General features: G+C 38.1%; 1 protein-coding gene across 2 annotated transcripts in view; it reads right to left on the reverse strand.

The window, feature by feature from the left end:
• The window catches only part of DTWD2 (DTW domain containing 2), an 81968-nt gene that overhangs the window by 35339 nt on the left and 22409 nt on the right, over window positions 1–24220 (reverse strand). For both annotated transcript variants that reach the window (XM_066181357.1, XM_066181358.1), the window contains exons 2-3: window positions 13654–13744; window positions 6409–6503 (exon numbers count right to left, since the gene is read on the reverse strand). In XM_066181357.1, the coding sequence (XP_066037454.1) occupies window positions 6409–6503; window positions 13654–13744 (186 nt within the window). The remainder of the gene's footprint in view (window positions 1–6408; window positions 6504–13653; window positions 13745–24220) is intronic.

The following is a 24220-nucleotide window of genomic DNA, read 5'->3' on the forward strand; positions in this document are numbered from 1 at the left end:
TACAACACTGCCATTTAGTAGCAAACAATACTAACAATAAAGAACAGATGCTAATGTGTTATCTGTAGAGAACAATCAGGTTCTTTCTACAAAAAAAGCATCTGTTCTTTATTTAAATTAAGACTTCTCAGTTTTTCCTATAATTTTTATTATTTCTCCTCAGTTATAGGAAGGTGCCTTTGCCTCTCTCAATACTGCGTGGAAGACTGCATACTGCCATAATTCCTATAATGTAGTAGCTCCCATCAGGTAATAAAATGGATAAAAAATAAAGGCAACTATCCTTTGTCATTTCCACATTCAGAAAAAGGTCCTTAATATCAGGACTGAAGCATAAGAGATATCCAGCAACAGTGCGTCTGTTTTATCTACTTTTTTATCATGCATCTACTTTTCTTTCATGTAAAGTGTAATCTTTGGGAACAGAAACATTAGCACAAGGATCATCATAGAATTGTTTACATTGAAAAGGACCTCAAAGACAATCAAGTCCAACTGGACACTTAACACTGCCAAGTCCACCACTAAACCATATCCCCAAACTCGCTATCTATAGGTCTTTTCAATACCTCCCGGGATGGTGACTCAACCACTTTCCTGGGAAGCCCGTTCCACTGCCTGACAGTCATCTTAGTGAAGGAATTTTCCAGTCTAAACCTCTCATTGAAGCACATCTTAAGATCCATTTCTTCTTGTTCTGTCTGTTGCTTGATAGCTCACAGAAGAAACCAACACCCACCTCTCTATAACCTTTTTTCAGGTAGTTGTAGAGAGCAAGAAGGTGTTCCCATTTGTGACATACGCTGTGTTGGGTTCACATCAAGGTTTTGGCAGAGAGTAAGCTCCAAGAGTTGTGTGTTCCCTGTGAATATGCCCACAAAGGCGCTGCAGCCTGTGGAGAGCACACACACACTGAGGGATAAGGAAAGTGTGAGGAGGAAGGAGTGGCAGAAAGGAACTGCTATGAATTGACTGAAGTCAATAGTATTCAAAGAAAAAGTAGCCAGAGAGAATGTTATCTAAATTATATTGAGAAATCTGAAATCTGATACAGTAAAGTACAGTTTCAGATGGAAATTAGCACATGTTCAGTTAACCAGCACTAATTGCTTTCACACACAGAATGAACAAAGGCTGTGACCGGCTGATGATGTTGGCCTACATCTAGTCATTCTTGATTGAGGTAAGGTGCAAAAATGTGTGAAGTTAGTTTGGTGGCATAATGACACCAAATGTGCCTAAAGCACACAAAAAAACCTCACAGAACAAGTCACCTGAATAAAGAACTACAACCTGTAAACAGTTTTACATTATTTGCTAAGTGGCAAAACTTGATTAGTTGCTATTTGACATAGTAAGAATTCTTTGTGAACAAGCATTAGAATGTGCCATATCTATTGTATATAATTACCTTAAACAGCTTTATAAAATCAACAGAAATGAGGTGCATTTACTTTGAAAGTGAAGCTACACATTTTCCCAAGTGGTCCGTTTATTTTCTGATCTAACTACTGAACTGCAGGTGGGCTGGCAAATATCCTGAGATTTCATAGAATCATAGAACCGTAAAATAATAGAATATGCTGGATTTGAAGGGACCCACAAGGATCATTGATTCAACTCCTGTTACTGTTCAGGACACCCCAAGAGTCACACCATGTGCCTGTGGGTATTGACCAAATGCTTACTGAACTCAGACAGGCTTGGTGCTGTGACCACTTCCTTTGGGAGCCCGTTCTGGCACTCAGCCCCCCACAGGGTGAAAAATCTTATCCTGGTATCTAACTTAAACATCCTCTGGCACAACTTCAGGCCATTCCCCTGGGTCCTGTTGCTGGTCACAAGAAAAAAGACATCAGTGTCTGCCCCTCCTCTTTCCCTCACAAGAAGCTGTAACTTCAATGAGTCTCCCCTGTCTCCTTTTCTCCAGGCTGAACAGATCAAGTGACTTCAACTGCTACTCGTACAGCTTCTCCTCAAGGCTGTTCATCACCTTCACTGCGACACTCTCTAACACCTCAATGTTATTTATATTGTGGTGTCCAAAACCACACACAATATTCAAAGTGATGCTGCCCCAGTGCAGAGCAGAGCAGGACAATCCCCTCCCTTGCCTGGCTAGCAATGCTGTGCCTGATGCCCCCCAGGACACGGGTGGCCCTCCTGGGCACTGCTGGCTCATGTTCAACTTGCCACTGACCAGGACCTTCAGAGCCCTTTCCAAGGTCCTGCTCTCCAGCATCTCATTCCCTAGTCTATACACACAGCCAGAGCTGCCCCACCCCAGGCACAGAATCCAGCACTTTGAGTGGTTTGATTTCAGAGAGCAATGCAGATAAATTTGTAATTGTCCCCACATTGCCCTAAATAACAGTGGTGGATAGATGCAGAAATATTTGCATCTGCTGTCTTCTAAGTGTCTCCTCATTAGAATCTATAATTTTATCACAGCATCCAGAATCACCAAAGTGTGAATATTTGCAAGGAGGGAAGGCTTGAGGATTAGATTACCTTTTAAGAAAAGTTTTTTAAAAAGTAAAATAAAGTAAAAAAAGTAAAACAAAAAGCCATCCAAATAGTCAAAAATATAAAATGAAACTTAAAAACTATAGTGACAAGGTTGTTTATAAAACTCTCATAACAAAATAATTCAGATTTTTGACAGGTTAGACATTAGATACAGTTGCTATCTCTGTTCAATATGTGCCCAGAATTACTGCTGAGTGGATCAGTACTATTATACAAAAACAACTACCTACAGAATTTTATTAGTAGCCTAAAAAGAGCACGAATCCAATAAATTGTATTTTACTCATGCATAAGAGACTATAGCTGGTTTTGCCCTAACATTTCCATAGTGAATAGCAAATATACTGCTGTTGTTAGATACAAGTCTATGAACAATGCAGGGAAAAGACATTAGCACTTTTTTTGCCCACCCTACTACAGTCCACTTTTTTGACATTCTGTATCTTTATAGAGAGCATTTTAATAGACATCCTTCAAATGTAAATGCTTTTGTAATTGCAGTTTCAGAAAACCATACTGCATACTCTATATCCAGCTATATAAATTATACCTTAACTTCCTATTCAGGAACAAGTAATCAGTTAATTGAATTGAGACAAGAGATGCCCTAGTTGCCCCTCTGTTCACCCCCACACTTTTGTATATTTCAACTCCCCTTGCTCTCCATATGACATGTACTAACAATAACATTCAATTTTCATTGAAGAAAAGAAAACAGCAAATATTAAAAACTCACTGAAGTAGTATTTTTACAATACCACCATGCCCTAAGCACTCATGCCAAACTGTTCACTTCTGGCTTAATCATTTTAGTACATCAAAGAAATATCAGTATCTGACATTAATGTAATCAATACCCCAAAAAAAGGTCAATGTCTTTGAGTATTTGGGGTAAAAAATCCAGACAACCTATGGAACTGGTCTTTTATTTGAGAAATGCTATCTGATAAGCCAAATTACCGTGCAAACACCTCATCTTTCCAGTAGAATTGAAGTGCCAGATTAGAGGAAGAATTAAGAAGACTAGGAAAAGTCACATATTAGCTCTTTTAAAAAATGGATTAATCCCTTCTTATCTTTACCAATATAGTGTCAATTATATGTTGAAGATATCAAGTTCTGGAAAGACTTTCCGAAATTGGTTCTTTAGTTCTTCTGCAATATAGACAAATGAAGAATAAGGTAAATGTAATCTACACAATTTGTGTGTCAGTTTTCAACCACATTAAAAAAGCGGACCCAAGAAGGAGTTGAGTAGAGGAAATTCTAAACAAAACAGAACACAAACAAAAAAGTGCTTTATGTTTACTCTTTTATCGAAACACCAAAAAAAAGTTAAAATCCTGATTTCCAGTCTTACTGTCTTAAACACTGGAAATCTAAATCTTACACTTTCATTCAGGTCATGCCAGTTATTCTGTAGGACACAATTCTGGGGCTCCCTTTGTTCTCCTCATACATTTTGGATACTGATTACAAAACATAGGAAAAATAACCAAGATACAGTTGGACAGCAAACGTGCCTGCCCCTTCAAGCAATGGGCACTGGGAGCTACCCAGCTGAGATGGTATGTACCCTTCCCCTTAACAGCAGATCTCTGCCAGCTACAAATTCACAGTTGTCAGTTTGGTGGTTGGCATGCCACTGCTAGAGCTGCTGTGATGGGCACTTCCAAAGAAAGTCAGCTGCTGCATTTGGCTTAGTTTTCACTCAAATTCATAGTGACAATTACATATGCTCACAAAAGTTGTCTTGAACTGTTCTAAATTTTCAAAGCTGTTGCCAAGAGCTGCTGTATTCCCCAATAATACAAATAATTCCACTACCATTTTATTATGATTATTTACAAGAGTATGGACAACCATCCAGGTTATCACTTGGCCAGATCTGCTGCATGGTAGGGTTCTACATGTATGCAGAGAAAGAATGTGTGCACCACATCATGCTTCCATTTGCAGGCACTGTCCACATGCAAGGTCAGTGACAGCAGAGATAATGAGTTGTACTAGTTTATACCCTTCCAAAACACGCAATTCTGGTGGCAGCAGCAAAGGACACAAATACTATCAGACAATATCAACAAAAAGCAAAGGTATGGCCTTAATGTGCTTCAAAACAATGATACTTCTAAAATATATCCACAATCATTCTGTAATAATTTATTTCTTCAAAGTAACAAAGACAGGAGTCTTGCCCCAACATGGGGCAAAGTTGGTTAAGTTGCCTGTACAGTAGGTACCAACCGCTTACAGACAGTATGGTTTTTAAGAAATAAAGAAAACAAATAAGTTCTGTTTAGTTTAATGTGTCATAAAATGAAAGATGAAGCACTGAAATTTGTAAGGCTTTAGAATTGTCATTAGGAGAGACTTTTGCCCTAATAGAAGATCAGGGACCAGTACAGCCTATTCCCATTTACAATAAACACTGAATTGCTTCTGCAAGTCTGCAAAATGCCTGTTCCTTTGTTTTTACAAGGAAGGAATATTGCTTAAAACATTGATAGAATGCATTTATAGCTAAGAAATAACACATTGCAAAGCTGGAAAGTAACTCTTCTCCATTTCTCTTCCTTCCTCTTCCCAAGAAGGTGGGCATAAAGTCAGTGACTGAGCACTCCCAATTTCTACAGTCTCACATCTCACAGAACAAAGCAGGCACACTGCAGATGCTCAAAGTTTCAAGTTTATACCCACACCTGGGTAAGACAGCTCACCAAAATTCATATGAACCTAGTATGTTTGTTGAAATCACTATGTTTGTTTCTATGACTACCTCCAGCAGTGGTGTGTAGCAAAAAAATCTAACAGAATTTGAGGCTGAGATCCACGAGAGGTTTTGGCCTAAAAAGGATTCTGTAGTTTAGAGAAACACCTCTGAGTTCAAACTTGAAGCAGCTTTAATACTGTCATCATCAGTTCTAAAGCAACTCAAAGATTTACTAGGTGCAGACTGTATTGACAAATACACATACCTGATGTGTATCAGTTTGAAAAGTTGCTTCATTTTAAGGTTTAACATGAAGGGAGTAAAATTTTCCTATGGCCTAGAACCTTTCAGATAATTATTAGTGTTTTTATCATAGAAGACTGAAAGTAAAGCAATGGATTTTTATTGTTTTCTAGCTAAAATACAGACAGATAAAAGACATGTAATCCTCATTCTGTATTACCTTCCAACATTTTTGTACACTGAACTCTACAGAGAGTTTCCTCCAAGAATCAATTCAATTTGAGAACTAATTTCCTTTGTAAGTATTCATTGTTTCTGAAAATGTATGTGGTAAAACTTCACTGGCATTTGTACCAAGACCTGGTTTCTAAAATTTAGCTTCATCTAATGAAGATTAAAGATACTATATGGGAAAGCAATATTTTCCAGGGCCTGAGAATATTAGAAAAAAAATTCTGAAAGCTATGCTTTCTTATGATTAATTTTAAGAGAAAGAAGAAAGTGATATATTTTTTTCAAATGTCAAGTTTCTCACCACAAGGTTGCTTACTCAATTTTACACACTGGAGTAAAAACTATTAGTTTTACTTCCATGAGACCAAATGGTAAGTCAGATAAAGCAAATCAAAAAAGAACAAAACAGAATACCAAGACAGACCTAGTATTAGCAAAGAACAGAACTGGAAACAGTTAAGAGTTTGAAAGTAGCAATCTGAACACTCCAAGAGCACAGAACTGAGAATACAACCTACGGGAAGAATATCAAGTGTTTCTGACTACCCTTGCAAATCAGAAGCTTATATCAAAAGTGAGTGTGCACACTTGAAATAAAAATTAGGAACATTGTTGGCTATTAAAAAAGACACTGAAAAATATACTCCTATAATTTACAGAGAACCAGAAAATGGACAGGCAATCCTGCTCACCTGTCTTCATTAAAACGTCGACCAACCAAAATTTTACATTTGTCTGGAGGGAGACAAGCTGCTAGCAAAGGTACCGTTCTTAACACTCGACTTTCCTGTAAAAAAAGAAAAGTTACTTTTAAACAAAATCAAGAAAGGCTTCTATGAATTTTTAATGTTTTCATTTTCTATCAAATTCTGTTGGCTACAGATAGAGAAAAAATTTAGGAGGTAACAGGACAAAAAATCTTCAGGAAAAAAAATCTTGATGCTTCAAATTGTATTGTTCTGACTGACTGTATTGAGCTTAGTCTCAACTAATCTATCATCATCATAAATTTGAACAAGGCCATCAGTGTAAAAAGCAGCAACAAAACTTCAGAGAAAATCACAGAATAATAAACAGTGGTCAAAAAAACCCACTAGCATTAATGTAACAGTATCAGGACCAGTAGAAAACTAGGGTACGGCTCAATTTCCACAAACATGATTTTTTTTTAAAAAAGCATGGGTTGCATGAGAAGAGAGTGTGTGAAACGCAAACATTCTGCTGTCACTTCATTTCAGAGTAACCTGGACAATGACACCTACACTGCCACAAAGACACTGTTTCCTGCCATTCAGGCTGTGGTGACCAGGCACTTGTATACATCTTTGCACCACAGATGTGGAAGGTGACCACCTCGCCTGGGTGGGGAGCAGGGGTTCTTCATTCCTCAAAGAGCATTAAAGAGAGCTGTGTTGAAGCAGGACTTCTGAAAATGGTGGAAGACGGAAAGTAATGGCAGCTGAAGCAAACCATCTACTCCTGAAACAGAGCAATATATTTCTGTGCTTCATTTAGCAGAATTAGCTTTTATCTAGACAATAATTAGTACAATTTCAGCTTCAGTTTGTGGGATGTCAAATTCTGTTTTCCCATCAAGGAAGCAGAAGCATAGTTTTATCTTGCACTTAGTGAAGACAGCAAACCAACACCAAAAATGGAAGTTTCAGTTTATTTCTCATAAGATGAACAAAAGAAGGTTATTATCTGAATCTAGCAGGAGGTAAGACACTAGATGTCAGGTAAGATCATGAAAGCCCTAAACCCAGTGTAAGAGACAGCCCGAAGATCCCTCATCTGCCTCACGACCATCGTCAAGGACAGAGACTGAAACCCCTAGAAGGGACTTTAAAATCTCAACACAGGAGTTCTGGCCTGGCTGAGGTGGGATGTTGGCCAAGTGCTGCCTGCAGGTGTGTTTGATGGAAAAACCCAGCATGCATATTGGAACATCAGAATCTGAGCAGAAACAATGGGCAAGTCACAGTGAAGTGACTGCTCCTGCTGACCTGCACTGGTTGACACTGTACCTGCTGAAGACCAACCTGCTCTGAGTTCTCTAAATGAACACACTGCAATGATTTCCCCCACCTGTTTGGCCAACTGCCTGTCGCTTCGGAGAGGACTATAAGGACCCCTGAGTTAACCACGGACTTTGAGATCTCCCCACAGAAGAAGACAGACCTATTGACTGGACCACGAGGATTTCGTCTCTCCGTTGGTACCTATAACCAACCCCTCTTTCTCTTTTCTCACTATCCTTTATTTCCCTTCAAATCCCCTCTATCGCACTTGTGGGCACTAAATAAAGGTGCATTGTTTATTGAGCAAACTGAGTTGTCCCCCACTGTGTCTTTTGCGCCTTGAGATCCCTAAAACGAACCATCAGGTTCCCCGCACGTATTTGCAGACCGTGACACCCAGTAAAATAAATTAGTTCTTACTCATCCTGAATGTCTCAGGATTCAGACAATGAACATGCAAACATCAGTTCCTAAACCACCAGATTCATTAATGAAACCCAGGGTAGGGGGTAAGGTTTGGTCTGCCTTTTGATTTAAAGGCCATATCTCAACAGCACAGTATTTGTGAACACATGAGGCCTGATTAACTCATTCTTGGCATATGTTACTTCCACAAATATCAATGTGCAGCTGCCTGCACTCTCACATTGTCTTGCCACCAAAGTATAGTTAAAATAGGTTTATAAAGACTTATTACTGTTGCCTAAAACTTTTATTAATTTTGCTTTTTCTGAACCTTATCTACTGATCCTCTATAAATAAAACATAATGGAGTTGAAGGAGTAGTTATCCTGCTACATCCACCACCATTTTTCACAGCAGCAGCAGAATGATGTCTCCTAGGGACAGATGATGATCAAGGTAATTTGGGAGTTAAGTGCCAGCAATTGGAGGGACAAATATTCTTCAAACTGCCATCAATTTCTTCTACCTCAGCAAAGCAGAATAAGCCATTGACAGTGGTACCATATTATTTGTCTTTATTTTATCATAATTAAACAACATTCCAATTCACTAGTCAGAGGCCTTCCTTCTTCATAATAATTTAAGAAGCAGTAATAAAGGAACTGGAAGAAAATCAACTATTTGTCTCTGATAAGCAAAACCAAAAGAGTTGTCATCAGTCAGGAGAAAGTTATTCAACTGCTTCCTCTAATGTCATATCCTTACTTGAAAATTACCTTTCATATAAAAAATTACATTATCTTTGTATAATGGAACACAGGAAATGGAATTTTCCAATTTAAAAAAAAATGGAAGCTAAAACATAAAATGCAAAGCTGAAAGGAGCACTTAAGAAGAGCTAAGTCAAACTAAAATTTAAAAAGATTTAATTTGTTTACAATTTTCCTCATTAAAAAATTTTATTTATCCAGTCTATACATAATGTTATCACACGAGCAGTTTTCTATTTACTGGTTTGAAAGTGAGCAGTTACTCTCCTTTGCTCTTCTCATTAAAGGACTTACATGGTGGGCTGACCTTGCCCTCCTGGTGCCCACCAGACACTCTCCCTTCTCAGTGGAATGGGGTGGGGAAATATGAAATAAATTAACCTGTGGGTTGAAAAGGCCATGGGTAGAAGCAAAGGAAAATAAATATATTTTATTCTCCATTTCTTATCAGCAGGCAAAGTGCAGCCACTTCCTGAGAAATAAGGCCTCAGCACATGTAGCAGTTCCTACACAAGCCTCAATGACAGATGCCATTTGCCACCCACCTCCTCGAGCTCTTACTGTGTGATTATATGGTATGGAATATTCTCCTGGTCAGCCAGGCTTAGCTGTTCTGGCTACATACCCTTCAATCTCTTGCCCATCCCCACGCTACTGGCCTTTGAAGGCAGTCTTGGAGACACAGCCCTGATGCTGTGTGAGCACTGCTCAGCAGTACTCCAAACACTGGAGGCAGAGATCTCTGAGAGCTGCAGCATGAAAAGCTAACTTCCTGCCAGACTCAAGGCAATTTACTTTTGCGTTGTGTTTTTTTTATTATTATTATTTTCTGGGAATTTGTGGTAATTTTGGTAACCAAAGCATTATCCATCTACAATGAAACAACAGTTCCAAGTAAATATTTATTAAAGCCAATGGGTATATATTTCCTTCACGCTTGCTTATGAATTTTTAGGGCAAGCAGAAAGAATTTCTCCCTCAAATTTCTTACTGTTCACTAAGAAATACTATATGGAAGAGATATTGTAATAAGCAATTCAAAGAAAATTACTGGCATTAGATCAATATACAGAATCATTTAATACACACAATCTAAATTTTCTTCTCACATGGTTAACATGGAAAATTCTGACAGAAAGGAAGGCAGGGAACAAGAAATTTAAACAGATACCTCTGCTGTGCTTCAGGGTTCTGTCCTGAGTGACACACATCACTCGGGTTTTGAAAAGTACGTAATAGCCTACATCCTACTTGCAATCACTTCAAGAATAATCAAAGGCAAAAATAAGACAAAAAGAGGTTCTTAGGGGTACATCTAGCTATGCCACTGACCTATGGATCATAACAGCAGGCATGAAAAAGGAGAAATGACAAAATTATTTCATTTACTTTTATATATATATATGGATATATTTACCTATATTCAAAGAAGAAAAATAAATCAGACTGAGCAAATAACTCCACTACCTTTGCACTAGTCTTGATGCTGGGTTTCTATATTCTTAGTTTTTAAATTATTCACATGATGAGCAATGGTACAATAACACTCCTCTGAGAACAAGTATTTACACCTTGACATGGAATGCTACATTATCCTTGGATTCCTTCACAAATAAAAATCTATAAAATTTATGTAGCTACTATGCAAAATGGAAGTCTGACAGTAAGATTTCTCACATGTGATCTGCTCTTCTACAATAAGTGATTCCTCTCCCCTTCACAATACCTGATACATTCACAGGTCTATCTGTCAGTTTGGCCTCTGCATAGCGTGAATGTGAAGACATTAGTCATATTAATCAAAGCACAGAAAATGTTTTTTCTGACTTTCCACATTAATATCTTGTCTCAATATCAGCCTCAATAGCATCATGTGACCAGAGTTGAAGACTTACTTCAATGCACTGCAGACTTCCAAAGCCAACAGTGAAGCATACGGGGGATGACAGTTAGGACTGGTGTGCAGCAGGGAAAAGACATTCTCTACCTGGTTAGTTTAATGGGATATTTTTGAAACAGACTGTTAGAGTGTATCTGTAATGCAATGGCAGACTGAAGGAACAGATACAGCCCAGAAGGCACATCTACCTTCAAGACTGATTGTGTTTTAGTATGAGCAGCTACAAGCAAAGGGAAGTTACCTTTTGCCACATATGCCTCTGCAGTTAAGTAATCAAAACCACTGCCTGTGACCATCTAAGATAACACTTTCAAAGATCATTGTGTGTGTATGATGATCTTAGTTTCCCACTACTTAATAAGCACTTATCCCTGGTAAGCCAAGGGTCCTCATGTAGTTGAATAGTTACCATAGTTATCTTCCAATGATAATTTATTGTACGAATTATCATTACACAATACAGAGTAACGGAAAAACTTGCATCCCATTGTAACAGACAGCTGTTGTGATTGCTAAATCATAAAAAATAGTAGATTGCCTTCCTGACAGACACAGGAATGATGTATTAAATCTAGAAAAATCTGCAAACTTTTTCTAGTATCTTCCACCATGAAACAGGAAATTCAACACAATTAAAATGCCAATTCAGTATCTCTGGCATATTTTTTACCTTCTTTTTCCCATCAAGTGACGTCAGAATACATTTAGGCACTTTTGCAATAAGTAATGGAAGAGTATCCCTATTATACACAGTCTATTAAAAAACAGTTTTCCTATTCAGGGCCCAAATATGTCTTGGCTTCTGTTTTATTTCCTTGCAAAAGAATACTTGTTTTAAATTGGATTTTTTTTGTATTTGGCCTAAATTCTTCCAGGAAATTACTCTTTGCATGTTGTTTGAGCAATTGTGTAATGTCAAGCAAACAGCTGGACCAAGAGAGTATAGTTTTCTGAATTCCACAGCATAATTCACAGACCCACCATCTACCCAGTTCTGTGTAACTGTGGCACAATTTCTAAATGCCTTATGATCCACGTTGTCCTGGGTTGTAGTGTAGCATGTGCACAAAGTATTCTATCACCATCTAAATGAACTGTTGAATCCAATTGTTGGAGCAGTACTCTTCCTGGGCCCTCTCCCTCAGGGCTATCTTCTGTTAATGGCCCATCAAATGCCTTGCCCATGACTCATAGATAACCCCCTCTGGGAGCTATCTCTGTTTGATGGGCCATCAAGGACCCACTGCATGACTCATCATCCCATTGTGAGATGCTCCGCCCAGAGGGAGGAACCAAGCATTCCCACCTGAATATAGTCTGGGGTTTGGGACAGTACAAGCAGCCTGACCCACTAGATTCCCAGAGGACGAGAGCTACCAGACTTTTCTATGGGATTGCTGCTTCAGGAAGACCACCTCATCTGGACTGCTTCCATCACCCTGCTCAGGTTGTATTCTGACTCTGCCAGTGGTCTTTTGTATTATTTCATTTGTTTTATTTTACCTTTTTTTTTCCTTTCTTCCTACTAAATTATATTTCTGACTTGGAGCCTCTCACTTGTTTTGCTTTCAAACCACTACACACGTCCATAGGCCACTGTCAACCAAAGGGAAAAACATCAATGTATGTTCTCCTATTGGTAAACCAAAACATTCCGTTCTGAAGCTGAACTGTAGTTTTACATAGCGGAAATAGCTAAGGGCATCACTAAAATAAATAGCTTAATTCATATTTTTAACAGAACACTAACATCAATAAAAGATCACTGCTTTAATCAAAATACATTTCTCAACTCTAAGCACCTCAGTGAAACACTGTTCATAGAATCACAGAATCACAGAATACTCAGAGTTGGAAGGGACCCATGAGGATCATCAAGTCCAACTCCTGGCCTTGCACAGGATACCTCACCAATCACACCATGTGGCTTTATGCTATTTAACGTTATTTAATAATAATGTTATTTCATTCTTAAAATTTGTACAAAGGCAAGTAGATCTCAGTTCTAGTAAAACTACACAGTTGAGACATCTTGCATGCATGGAATTACAGAAACAAGGTGCTATTTCAGAAGATACAATAATTCAAAAGAACTGAACAACAAATATAACTCAGATGAACTGGCATTCAGTCACGAAGTTTAAAAACAAAAATTATTATATGATTGCCCTGGTTTTGGCGGGGATATAATTAATTTTTTTCCCAGTAGCTGATAAAATGTTGTTTTTTGGATCCAGGATGAGAATAATGTTGATTGCAACAATGAAAACATCAGTGTGTTAAGCAGTGTTTGCCCTAAGTCAAGGACTTCTCAAGTGTCTCACACTTGAGGCCAGTGAGGACCAGCATAAGAAATCCTGAGGGAGCATGTCCAGGTCAGATGACTCGAACTAGCTAAACATGGATATTTCACACCATAGAATATAATGCCCAATATTTAAACTGGGGATAGTCAGGACCTGCCAATTGCTGCTCAGGGATGAGATGGGCACCAGTGGATGGTGAACATTGTATCGTGCATCTCTTGGTATTATTATTATTATTAATAGTAGTAGTAGTAGTAGTAGTACTAATACTACTACCACTACTACGATATTTCCCTTTGTTTAATTTATTAAACTGTTCTTATCTCTCCCACAGAAAGCTTTACCTTTTCTCCCCCTGCGTCTCATCCCCATCCTGTCTAGCAGAGGGGCAAGCACTGTGGTACTGCGTGGTACTCAGCTGATGGCTGGGATTGAAGCATGACAATGAGCTGACAGCACAGCTGTTTTCTCCTGCCTACTATTTGCTGCATTAAGATTCAAGTTCATGTCCCACAGTCACCACAGCCTTACTCACCTCTGCTGGATGCTGAATTATATACAAGCAGGTGGAGACCTTTAGTGGATGTACAGGCAGGAAAGGACACAGACACACCTTCTGAGGACGGCTACATGGCAAAAGAGAGAGAGAGAACAATAAAAACAATCAGCATTTTGTGAAAGGAGATATAAATACATTGCACAAATGCATATCACATTCCCTAAGAACTTCCCCTAACCACAATGTATTAAACTTCATGTAATTTTATGTTTAAAACTTCTTTCACTTCTAAAAATAAAGAGCCAAGGCTTTCATTGAAACAGCATTTTGAGAACAGTGTTCAGATACTTTCTGTAGTTTGGTTAGGGTTAAAGCACTCTAAAAATTTACTGACATCTTCAAGATGAGCAGCTTACTAGCATCCATATCAGACAAGTGTATTACTGCTTTCCTACAAGTTAGTTTCAACAATATGATAAGCTATAATAGAACATACAATATTTACAATTTATATAATATTTATAATGATTGATTAGAATATAACATTTTAGGAATATACACACATGAAACCCCAGACATGCTGTATTTTTTATAATTCCATCTATGTTGAAATATGCAGCAGACATGTAGAATGAAAACAGAAAAATCCCTATCAGGAACATCTAATCTAAGTCAGAAAAAAAATTATTTTAAAATCTTTGGTGTACTGTCTCAAGCTGTTGAAATGACTAGCTGAAGAACAATATCTAAAGAAATTATCTTATGCCTAGTATGAAACTGATGTGCTGAATGATCCAAAATAAACAGAAGCAAAGAAATATGCTTGAAGTTACTCACAGAAAAATTGAACTGTCACTCCAGAAAAACACACATTCATGTGCACAGACAGATGTCACTCTAGCTCCTAGCATATGTTATTCAACTACTCAGAAAAATGAAGAATTTTCTTAATAGTGCAACTACTGCTTGTATTCATCAATTAAAATCACACCATCGCCTCAAATAAAACCCTACATGCTTAAAAAATACAAAGTCAGTATTTTCAGCAGTGATAGGGACTTGGAGCAGAATTTCACCTGCACCCTCCTTGTAACCTTTATTGTTAACAGTTCACACACAGGAGTGACAGTAAGCAATGAATCACTGCAGCAGATGTGATTCAAAGAAGTGAATTCTGAAGACAGGTTCAGATTAAATTCATGATGAGTCTGACTGAGAATGAATTTGCTTTTTCACATGAGCACACACCCAGAGAGATAGTCTAAGTAACGTTACAGTGATCCACACCAGTACAACTGTTTCCCATTCAAACATTAGTACTTAATAGTAAATAGCAGCATTATAATAAGGTGGTAAGAACTGATAAGCTCCTCTTCATCAGTTGACAGCCTGTGCTAATTTAAAACCCGTACTTCAAGCCCCAGCTACTGGGGCTTGAGGTATAGAGGCTATTCACTTCTCCACAGGACATACAATTAAAGGTTACCCAACACCAGTCTAAATACAAAGTGAGGATGTGGGGGATGTTCATGCAAGACAAGGATAAAATAAGCACCAGGAAAAACTGATGTTAAATATTTAAAAAGCTCACAGACAATAAAGCATCCTAACGACAAACTGGAAATTGTTCTGATACACTCTTCTCATGTACTGCTCCAGTAGCCTGCTGTCTGTTTTCCCTTGTAGTACTTGGCATTTTCCTGTCACTAATGCTGCAAAAATTTGGCACATTCTACTGTATTAATGGGCAAGCTTTGGGCCTAAAATTAAGCACTCAGTAACCTGACTATTCAGTGGGCTACCCTAGGGACCTTCATCGTGAATGAACTGGAAACCACCTCACTTCCAGGTCTGATGGGTTGTTCTCCAGTGTAATCCCTTTGCCTTTTTCCCAAACATTCTCATATGCGAGCAATTTAAACAGAAATCTGTTTTGGTATCAGCCTAGAAGCAACAAATACCATGGAGACTATTTGTTGCCTGTGTCCTGATTGTTAAGTCAAAGTTCATCCTCTTTATGATCACCAGGTTTATCAGAAAGTCAGGTGTGTGTATAAAGTGTGATTCCTTGGTTTCTCCCCAACAGCTGGTTCACTCCAACAGCTGGTTTCACATACAAGATAAGTTGTTAAAGTTCTCCCCATTATGGCATTTTCTGCTGAAGAGAGAGGAAGGCATGAAAATCCACTAAAGCAAGCTGCTCCAAAACAGTTAGCTGCTGACTTCAATCCCATGAGCTACACTGTTCATTACCTCCTGTAAGCACATAAAAAGAGCTTCCAGCGATTTCTGACCTCAGGGTGTTTAATTATAACAAATTTTGCTAGCTATAACTTACTTACTTTCAAGTTTCCCTTTGGTATATGCTTTTTGTATTTTCCAGAGTGGTTTGGATTTTTCACAGATAGTTTTCTAAGCTTTGTTAATCTCTCTAGAAAACAAAAAATAAATAAACCCAAACAAAAAGAAAAAAAATACCTGGAAAGTAAGAATTTTCAAATAGCTGGAAAATATGTTCTGCCTATAATTTGATCTGTAGGGAGCAGAGCACAGGCTATGACAAATGAAGAGTTTCCCAATATAATTTTATTACTTACATATGCATATACATCACTTAACTTTAAGCACCCAATTAGGTACCTAATTATGTTGAATACATGCTTTTAAAACCCCATCCCAAGGGCACAAGACTTACTTCTGTAATTTTACTTTGGAACCTAACTGTTATTTGTGAGACAAAAGAATCCTAACATTATTCCTTTATGAAACCAACATTACCCACCAGTCTACAACTGTGGGACAGGAAGCACTGCAGAACAAACCAAGTTCTGTTCCACCTGCACAAAAGCTGCCTTTGCTCTGAGAAAGGCCACCTAGCCAGAAAAGGCATTTGGTCTTTTTCTTTTGCTTAAAGATGCTGTTTTAGTCTTGCCCTACATACACAGCTGATGTTACAGAAAAGAAGGAGCAGCAGCAGGAACTTCTTTAACATTGAACATCAGCTTTCTCATTTCTGGAAATCAAAGTAGCAATCAGCTCCAGGCATGAGCAGTAGCATACAGAATACTAAGGGAAAGGTTTGCGGGTGGGGATTAGGATTTTAAGGAGGAAAATTTTTGTTGTATTATTCACCTGTATGCAATTTCAGTACAGCTCAAATCTACCCAAGTGGATTCTTACCTGTTTTTCAATACAGCTCTTCTAATCTAAAAATTTATGATGTTTTACCACACCATAACGGCATGACTAAAAGAAAAAGAAATAATCATTCCATATCTTGCAAGAGTGTTCCACATGAAAAACACAGCCATGTACATGTATTGACTTCATAGCTTTCTTTCCATTATTTATATCTAAATTAAAGATACTGAGAATAACATTAGGTCTATCCTCCCAGCAGAACTGAATCTGGACAGTGGTGTCAGGTTTAGTGTGATTCCAGTTTCTGAGCAGAGATACTCTAAAAGTAAATATGCTGTAGTCTGGGAAATAGTGAGCTAATTCTAAAATTCTTTCCAGATCTCTGTATTATTTTACTGCAAATATGTCCACACTTGCTTCAGAACTAAATTTTACCTTGCCACATTTCCAAAACCTTTTTCTGAGAACAAGCATCATTTTGTGAATGCAAGTGAGTATACTCTTACGCCCATACCCAAAAAACTACAAGTAGGTTATTCAAGGATTCAAACACAAAGTAAGCAAAAACTAACAAAGTTGCAGTTTTATGCTTGGCATTTGTAGACATTTGTATGGAAACAAAGAGAGGTTAAGCATGCCAAGCACATGTTCTAGAAACAATGCTTCCAATATTAAAATAAGGTTGACTTTTTCTAACTACTAAAACTTGCAGCAACATATTCATGTCCCAACACATACTGCCAAGGTCAGGCCGCAGACTGTATTTTCAAAAAAATACGTCTGCCAAAAAAGAAATGGCTGCTTCAAGTAAATTAGATTTCTCTACTGTTTTTATCAAAACACCAAGGTCTTCAAGGTCAAAACCCACATGAGAAATCTGCAGAAAAGCCACAAAGTTACCATATGTTTGCTTTATACTAAGGCTTTTATGTATGTTTTATATTGACACAAGTCCATTACACCCATGCATTAAAACAACGTTCAGGAGTTTTACAAAGCTGTGTGGGTGAAGTTTAAAAGGAGAAGCCCATATATTTTTAAAAATTTGAAAACTACTGTTATTTTTCGCTACCTTTATGTTAAGCTAAAAATTGATTTAAGATGACATTTTGCATTGTTCACCTTAACCACTACACCTATAGAGGAAACATAAAAGAAAGAGTAGATTATATATAAATAAGTACATCTTATACATAGATATGTTTAAAGTTATGCATTTAGGAAGAAATAATCCTAACTCAACATTTAGGAAAAAAACACAGTCTTTAGTTAATATGACATAACATTCAATAGTAAAAACTTTCAAAAACTAATCCTGTGAAAACAGCAGCTTAATGCTGGGCAGTTCTCAAAAATGCAGATCAGTTGAAAAGTGTTACTAAGAAAGGATGAAATAATTAAACACAGAAAATTAAACACACCACAAAAACCTCTGGTGCACATTCTGAGTGCTGAAGAAACCTGATCAAAAATACATGGAGTAATGCCACTGGCCCTGTCTAGGTTTCCTCTAGGCTTATTTTGGATATTCTTTACTCAAGCAAAATTTCAAGCCTTAGTTTTAATGGGGTTTCCTGAGAAAAATCAGGCATAAAAGATTATAGCATTCCAGCTCCCATTTCTTCCTCCCATCTCTTTCAAAAGACTTAGAAACTTATTGATCATAAGGCATAAAAATTTAAAATTAAATCCTTACAAATTTCATTAGGAGTCAACAGCCACATAAAACTAAGTATCAGAAACACAGGTGAAGGGAGTATCAAGAACAATAATAAAGCACTTCCTCTTCTATTTGGTAATCTGTGTAACACCAGCTTCCTGGCAAAAAAAAAGGAAACAAAACAAACCAACCAACCAACCAAAGAAACAAAAAAGGCATACTGCTGAAGTTTTGCTTCCCACAAGAAGTCATAAATAAATAAAACAGGTGTATGGGTTGGTTTTGTTTTGGTATTTTAACTTTTTAATGGTTCAACCAGTAAATTTAACGGAACATATCCTTGTTCCTTAAGTAAAAACGTTCACTTAAATATGTGTGGACAGAAGAAACATCTAACACAAATCACAGTGAAAATCTTCTTTTCAATGAAAAGATTATACACAATAATGGAAAAAAACTTGTTTCCATGTTACCTAACAACATGAATCATTTATTTTGAAAAAAAATGCAACAAAAAATGGTACTATTTAAAGAAAATTTATTTATCATGTACAAAAGCTTTCGTAACCTTTTCAACACAATAAAGACAGCAACTTTAGGCAACAGAACACAGAAATAAACTAACTCAGTTGATCTGAAATCTAGAACACTTGTTCTAATTCATATAAAAATTTCTACCACAGCTTTCAGGCTGTCATGAGAGAACTGTGGAGTCATTTGGTGTCTCTCCATTTTGCAGATCATTTTTCAATGCATATCAAATGTGCACTGTGCTAAAGAGCTTGAGACCCTGGTTTGAACATCAAGACTCCATAACACTATCAGCTTCCTCATTTTACTGCTCCAGAGTACCAGCCAAAAAAAAAAAAAAAAAGGTATCCTCCTAGAAATATCCATTTAGATCAACAGTATCAGTGGATCAACAGCAAAATGGCCTGAGTTGGAAAAGATTTTCAAGATCCTCTCATTCCAACTCCCCTGACATGGTGAGAGGCACCTTCCAGTAGATCAGGTTGCTCAAAGCCCTGTTCTGGCCCTGAACACTTTCACAGATGGGTCACCCACAGCCCCCCTGGGATAATTTTTCCAGTGCCTCGCTACCCTTATAGCAAACAATTTATTCCTAAGATCTAATTTAAACATTATTTTATCTCTTTTAACTTACAGATCTGGCTCCTTTTACACTTTAAACCTGTAATGTGTTCTGGTACAGGTTCCAAAACTTTTCTGTCTAGTTCCAAGAAAAGCCACTGCAGTATAAATATTAAATTCATTAAAATATGCGAGATTAAATTTAGCATTTTGTACCAGAAGACATTTAAGGCAGTATCACAAATTTCCAAATCAACAAGACCATAAAGTCGAACAATTAAAGAGAGGTTACCATTGTATTCAACAAGTTCGTTTCCAGGGCACTTTCCTGATAGTTGTACGGTTAATAAAACATAGCATCTGTTCTTCTTGCCATGACGTACCATCAACACAGCAAACTTGGTCACAGTATAAAGAGGCATGATATATAACAGAGACATTCAAAAACAATACAGTATTTTTAGACAAATACTGCCTTTGAACTGATCTAGTATCCCACTGGAACTAACAGGGTCAAGGGATGCAGCAACAGGAGAAGTCAATGTGATGGGGTCAGAGATATTTCAGACAAGAGGCACAGAACGGGGACAGCGAGATAGAGCCATCTACCTGCCCCTCAACAAAGCATGCACTACTAGTGAGCAGCTAGGAGATCACAGAACTATTTCCTAGCACTGAGATACCTTGGCACCAACTCTCAGAAGTTCTCCTGCTCCTACACAGTATGGTGAGAAGATACATCGTCTTTTTTCTGTTTTCCACTGTAGCTACAGCCTCTTGTGCAAAACCCTGGTTTTCCATCTTAGTCAATCAATTTGAAAACTTTGCTTTCTTGTAAATTCAAAACAATGTTGGGCCTCTGCCCAGCTCACTGGACAGGAAAAAAAAGCCTGAACAAAGAATAAGGGAGTTAATTCACAGAGGCATCAAGGAATACCAGCAGAGACTAAGGACAAAAAGAAACACATATTTACATCTGTTTCATGAACAGTTATGTTGCCTCACATAATGGGAATGGGAGAAATTCATAGCAATAAAAAAGCAGTCCATTGTCAAAAGTTACTAAAGCATGAAGACATGCTTTTTAGTTCAGAAAATCACAAAACCACTATTCTTATCAGCCATAAATATCACTCTACAGGTGCCCTATATTTATGATGATCCCTAGGCACACGTTATTCATTGTTTAGCGCTCCACCAGAGAACCTCATGTTTGACCCATTTGCACTGAGTATGGTTTACTGGCACAATTCACTATCTTAAAAAAAAGAAGCAATAGACCATTATCCAGCTCCTATACTTAGCAGGAGACCATAAAGCTCAGTGAGCTAAGTATTGAAAACAAGAATAGAGACTGTATGAGGTTCCATTTTAACATTTATTTTCAGAGCAACCCAATATATTCCAGGGTTTATATCCTGAGCTCTTACTGGGAAAAAAAAGCAACAAATCTATCTCAAAAACAGCTGAGTTTTCAGCTGTTGATAGCCAGCTACTAGAAATAGGATTTACAAAACCAACTCATTTTTTCTTCAGCACCAAACAACTATTAGCTTGTAATGATTTTCAGTTGAAGTTCAACTGGTCTGGATTTGAACAACTGTAGCAATACATTTGAAAAGGCCTTAAGCCTTACTAACAGACAAGATCTTATTCTTCCTATATTTAAAATTAAAAATGCAGCTTTCCAGAATTAAGGGACAGAAGCAGTCACCTACCTCATAACAAGCTCTGAGGTGTCATTAAGGAAAACCTTCCCATTTTTACAAAAATTATGGCAGTTAGTGCAGTTCTTCAAAAACTAGGCAAATGAACATACATACTTACATATATTTCTCTTTAGGAAATGCATATTTGTAAAAATATCTAAAATTATTAAAGAAAGGTATTTTTCCTTTCAAGTATCTGATAGCTTATGTAGCATTACAACCTTCTATTATTTTGTAGTACCATATTTTTCACAGTGGTTTTCAACACAAAGTAAATAGTACAAGAGATTTTATCCTCATCATCAGGATGATGAGTAGCAGCCCATATCCAAGACACAATATCTAGAGAATTACCAATTATGGGTGAAGTGGCTTTTATGCAAAAGCTTGTAACACTAGAGAGACATGCAATTATATTGGAAGAATTTTAAATTAATTTGGACATTTCCTTTAGACTTTGACACTACAATAGGAAGCAACAGGTTATCCAACAAAATAAGTAGATTCTTTAGTACAGCATGCTATCCTTAATGAATGATCTTTTGCATATGTTTGTGTTGAATGTATACAGACAAAAATCAATATATTTCAAAAATGTGGACAAAGGCAGCATGAACCTTATTAAAGGCTTTTAAGTTGTGCTGTGTTCTCAGGTGTCCATTTCCCAAGGCAAATAACCTTTCTGTCTGACCAATTAAATCAGAAATAAAGGACAAACAAATTAATTTGGGAATTTTCTTTTCAGCCTGGAATGTTCATGGCAGCTTTACAAGCCTAATCAAAACATATCCAACACAATAAATATCTTCTAGTGCTTTAAAAGAGAAGAGATAGGAAGAAGAAAAGAATGAAATATCCACACTGTATCATTTTCTGAACGTATTACAGGGAAGCAGACTTTGGCAGGCAGCTTTCCTTATAAATAACTTAAATTAACCAATCAATAGGAGAGCATTCTTTCAACAGCTTAACTGTTTACATTAAAGCTGGCTATGGTTTCCACTGGAACTAATATGAGTAAACAAATAAAATAGCATTTAGCTTATGCAGCACTGCAGTCATTATAGAAAAGCCAGGAAAGGCAAAAACTAATGAGATTGTGGACATTTTCATGCATCTTGGCTCTACAGTCTGGCAAAATACCTGGCACCCTAAAAAGCTGGATGCCAGACAGCTAGCAGTGCTTTAAATTTGTTAAAGAAGGTGAATCAGTAATGGCATTTAAAGTGTGCCATTAAGACATTAAGATGTTAAACTCAAGCCTTACACTGCCATCTTATAATTCCCAATCTGTTTCACAAGTTTAGGTGCTAAGAAAAGACAAAGCAGAAAAACTGTGTAACCAAAACATCTCATGAAAAAGTCCAGAGTTTCCCAGGGAAGAGAGGAACCCACTGTAGTAGTTTGAAGGCAAAAGAAATGAGAGGCTCCAAGTCAGAGATACAATTTAATAGGAAAAAAAAAGAAAGAAAGTAAAATAAAATAGATGCAATAATACAAAAGACCACTGACAGAGTCAGAATACAACCTGAGCGGAGTGATGGAAGCAGTCCAGATGAGGTGGTCTTCCTGAAGCAGTGATCCTGTAGAAAGGTCTGGTAGCTCGGGTCCTCTGGGAATCCAGTGGGTAAGCGCCGCTCTGGTGTTCAGAGTCTCAGCTTATATCCAGGCTGGAATGCTTGGTTTCTTCCTCTGGGCGGAGCATCTCACAATGGGATGGTGAGTCATGTGATAAGGCCTGATGGGCCCATTAACAGGAGGTAGTCCAGGAGGGGTTATCTGTGAGCTGTGTAGCAAAGGTGTTGATGGGCCCATTAACAGAAGATAAGCCAGAGTGGAGGAGGCAGGGAGCACTGCCTCACCTGGTTTCAACAGTTCATGAAATGGTGATAGAATATACTTCAACCCAGGACATTATCCACCCCTTATTCTATTACCATCTACATCATCCCAAATCAATACCTTCCTTAAACGACACACACACACACATATATATAATGAAAACCTACACACAGTTCTCACTTAAAATAAGGTCTCCTTGTGGTACACAGTGGGTTTCCCCATCCTTTTGCATCACCCACCAAGTGTAACCAGGTCCTTGAGCAAAGACAACCCCACGGATGGGTTTGCCCTTGCCTGACATGGGATTAATCCAAACAGTCTTTCCTAACATACCTCTCATGTGTACCACAGGGACCCTATCTCCATCCACTGTGTGCAAGGATTCAGACTGGGCAGGACCAGCTCGATTGATGGACCCTCGGGTATTGACCATCCAGGTGGCCTTTGCTAAATTCTGTTCCCAATTTTTGAAGGTCCCTCCACCAAGTGCCTTAAGGGTAGTTTCAAGCAGTCCATTGCAGCGTTCCACCTTCCTGGCAGCTGGTGCATGATATGGGACATGGTATATCCATTCGATTCCGTGTTCTCTGGCCCAAGTGCTTATGAGGCCATTCTTGAAATGAGTCCCGTTGTCTGACTCAATTCTCTCAGGGGTGCCATTTCTCCACAGGACCTGCTTTTCCAGGCCCAAGATGGTGTTCCGGGCAGTAGCATGAGGCACAGGGTAGGTCTCCAGCCATCCAATGGTTGCTTCCACCATGGTGAGCACGTAGCGCTTGCCTCGGCGGGTTTGGGGAAGGGTGATGTAGTCAATTTGCCAGGCTTCCCCATACCTATACTTTCACCATCGTCCACCATACCACAGAGGCTTCACTCGCTTGGCCTGTTTGATTGCAGCACAGGTCTCGCAGTCATGGATAGCCTGGGAGATGCTGTCCATAGTAATGTCCACTCCTCGGTCACGAGCCCATCGATATGTTGCATCTCTCCCTTGATGACCAGAGGCATCATGAGCCCAACGAGCTAGGAATAATTCTCCTTTGTGCTGCCAGTCTAGATCAACTTGAGATACTTCCACTTAGGCAGCTCGCTCCACCTGCTCGTTGTTATGATGTTCTTCATTAGCCCGACTCTTGGGTACGTGCGCATCCACGTGTCG

The sequence above is a fragment of the Chamaea fasciata genome, unplaced genomic scaffold (genome assembly GCF_029207755.1).
Source record: "Chamaea fasciata isolate MVZ Bird 193981 ecotype frontalis unplaced genomic scaffold, bChaFas1.0.hap1 SCAF_4, whole genome shotgun sequence".
In the NCBI taxonomy this organism is placed as follows: Eukaryota; Metazoa; Chordata; class Aves; order Passeriformes; family Sylviidae; genus Chamaea; species Chamaea fasciata.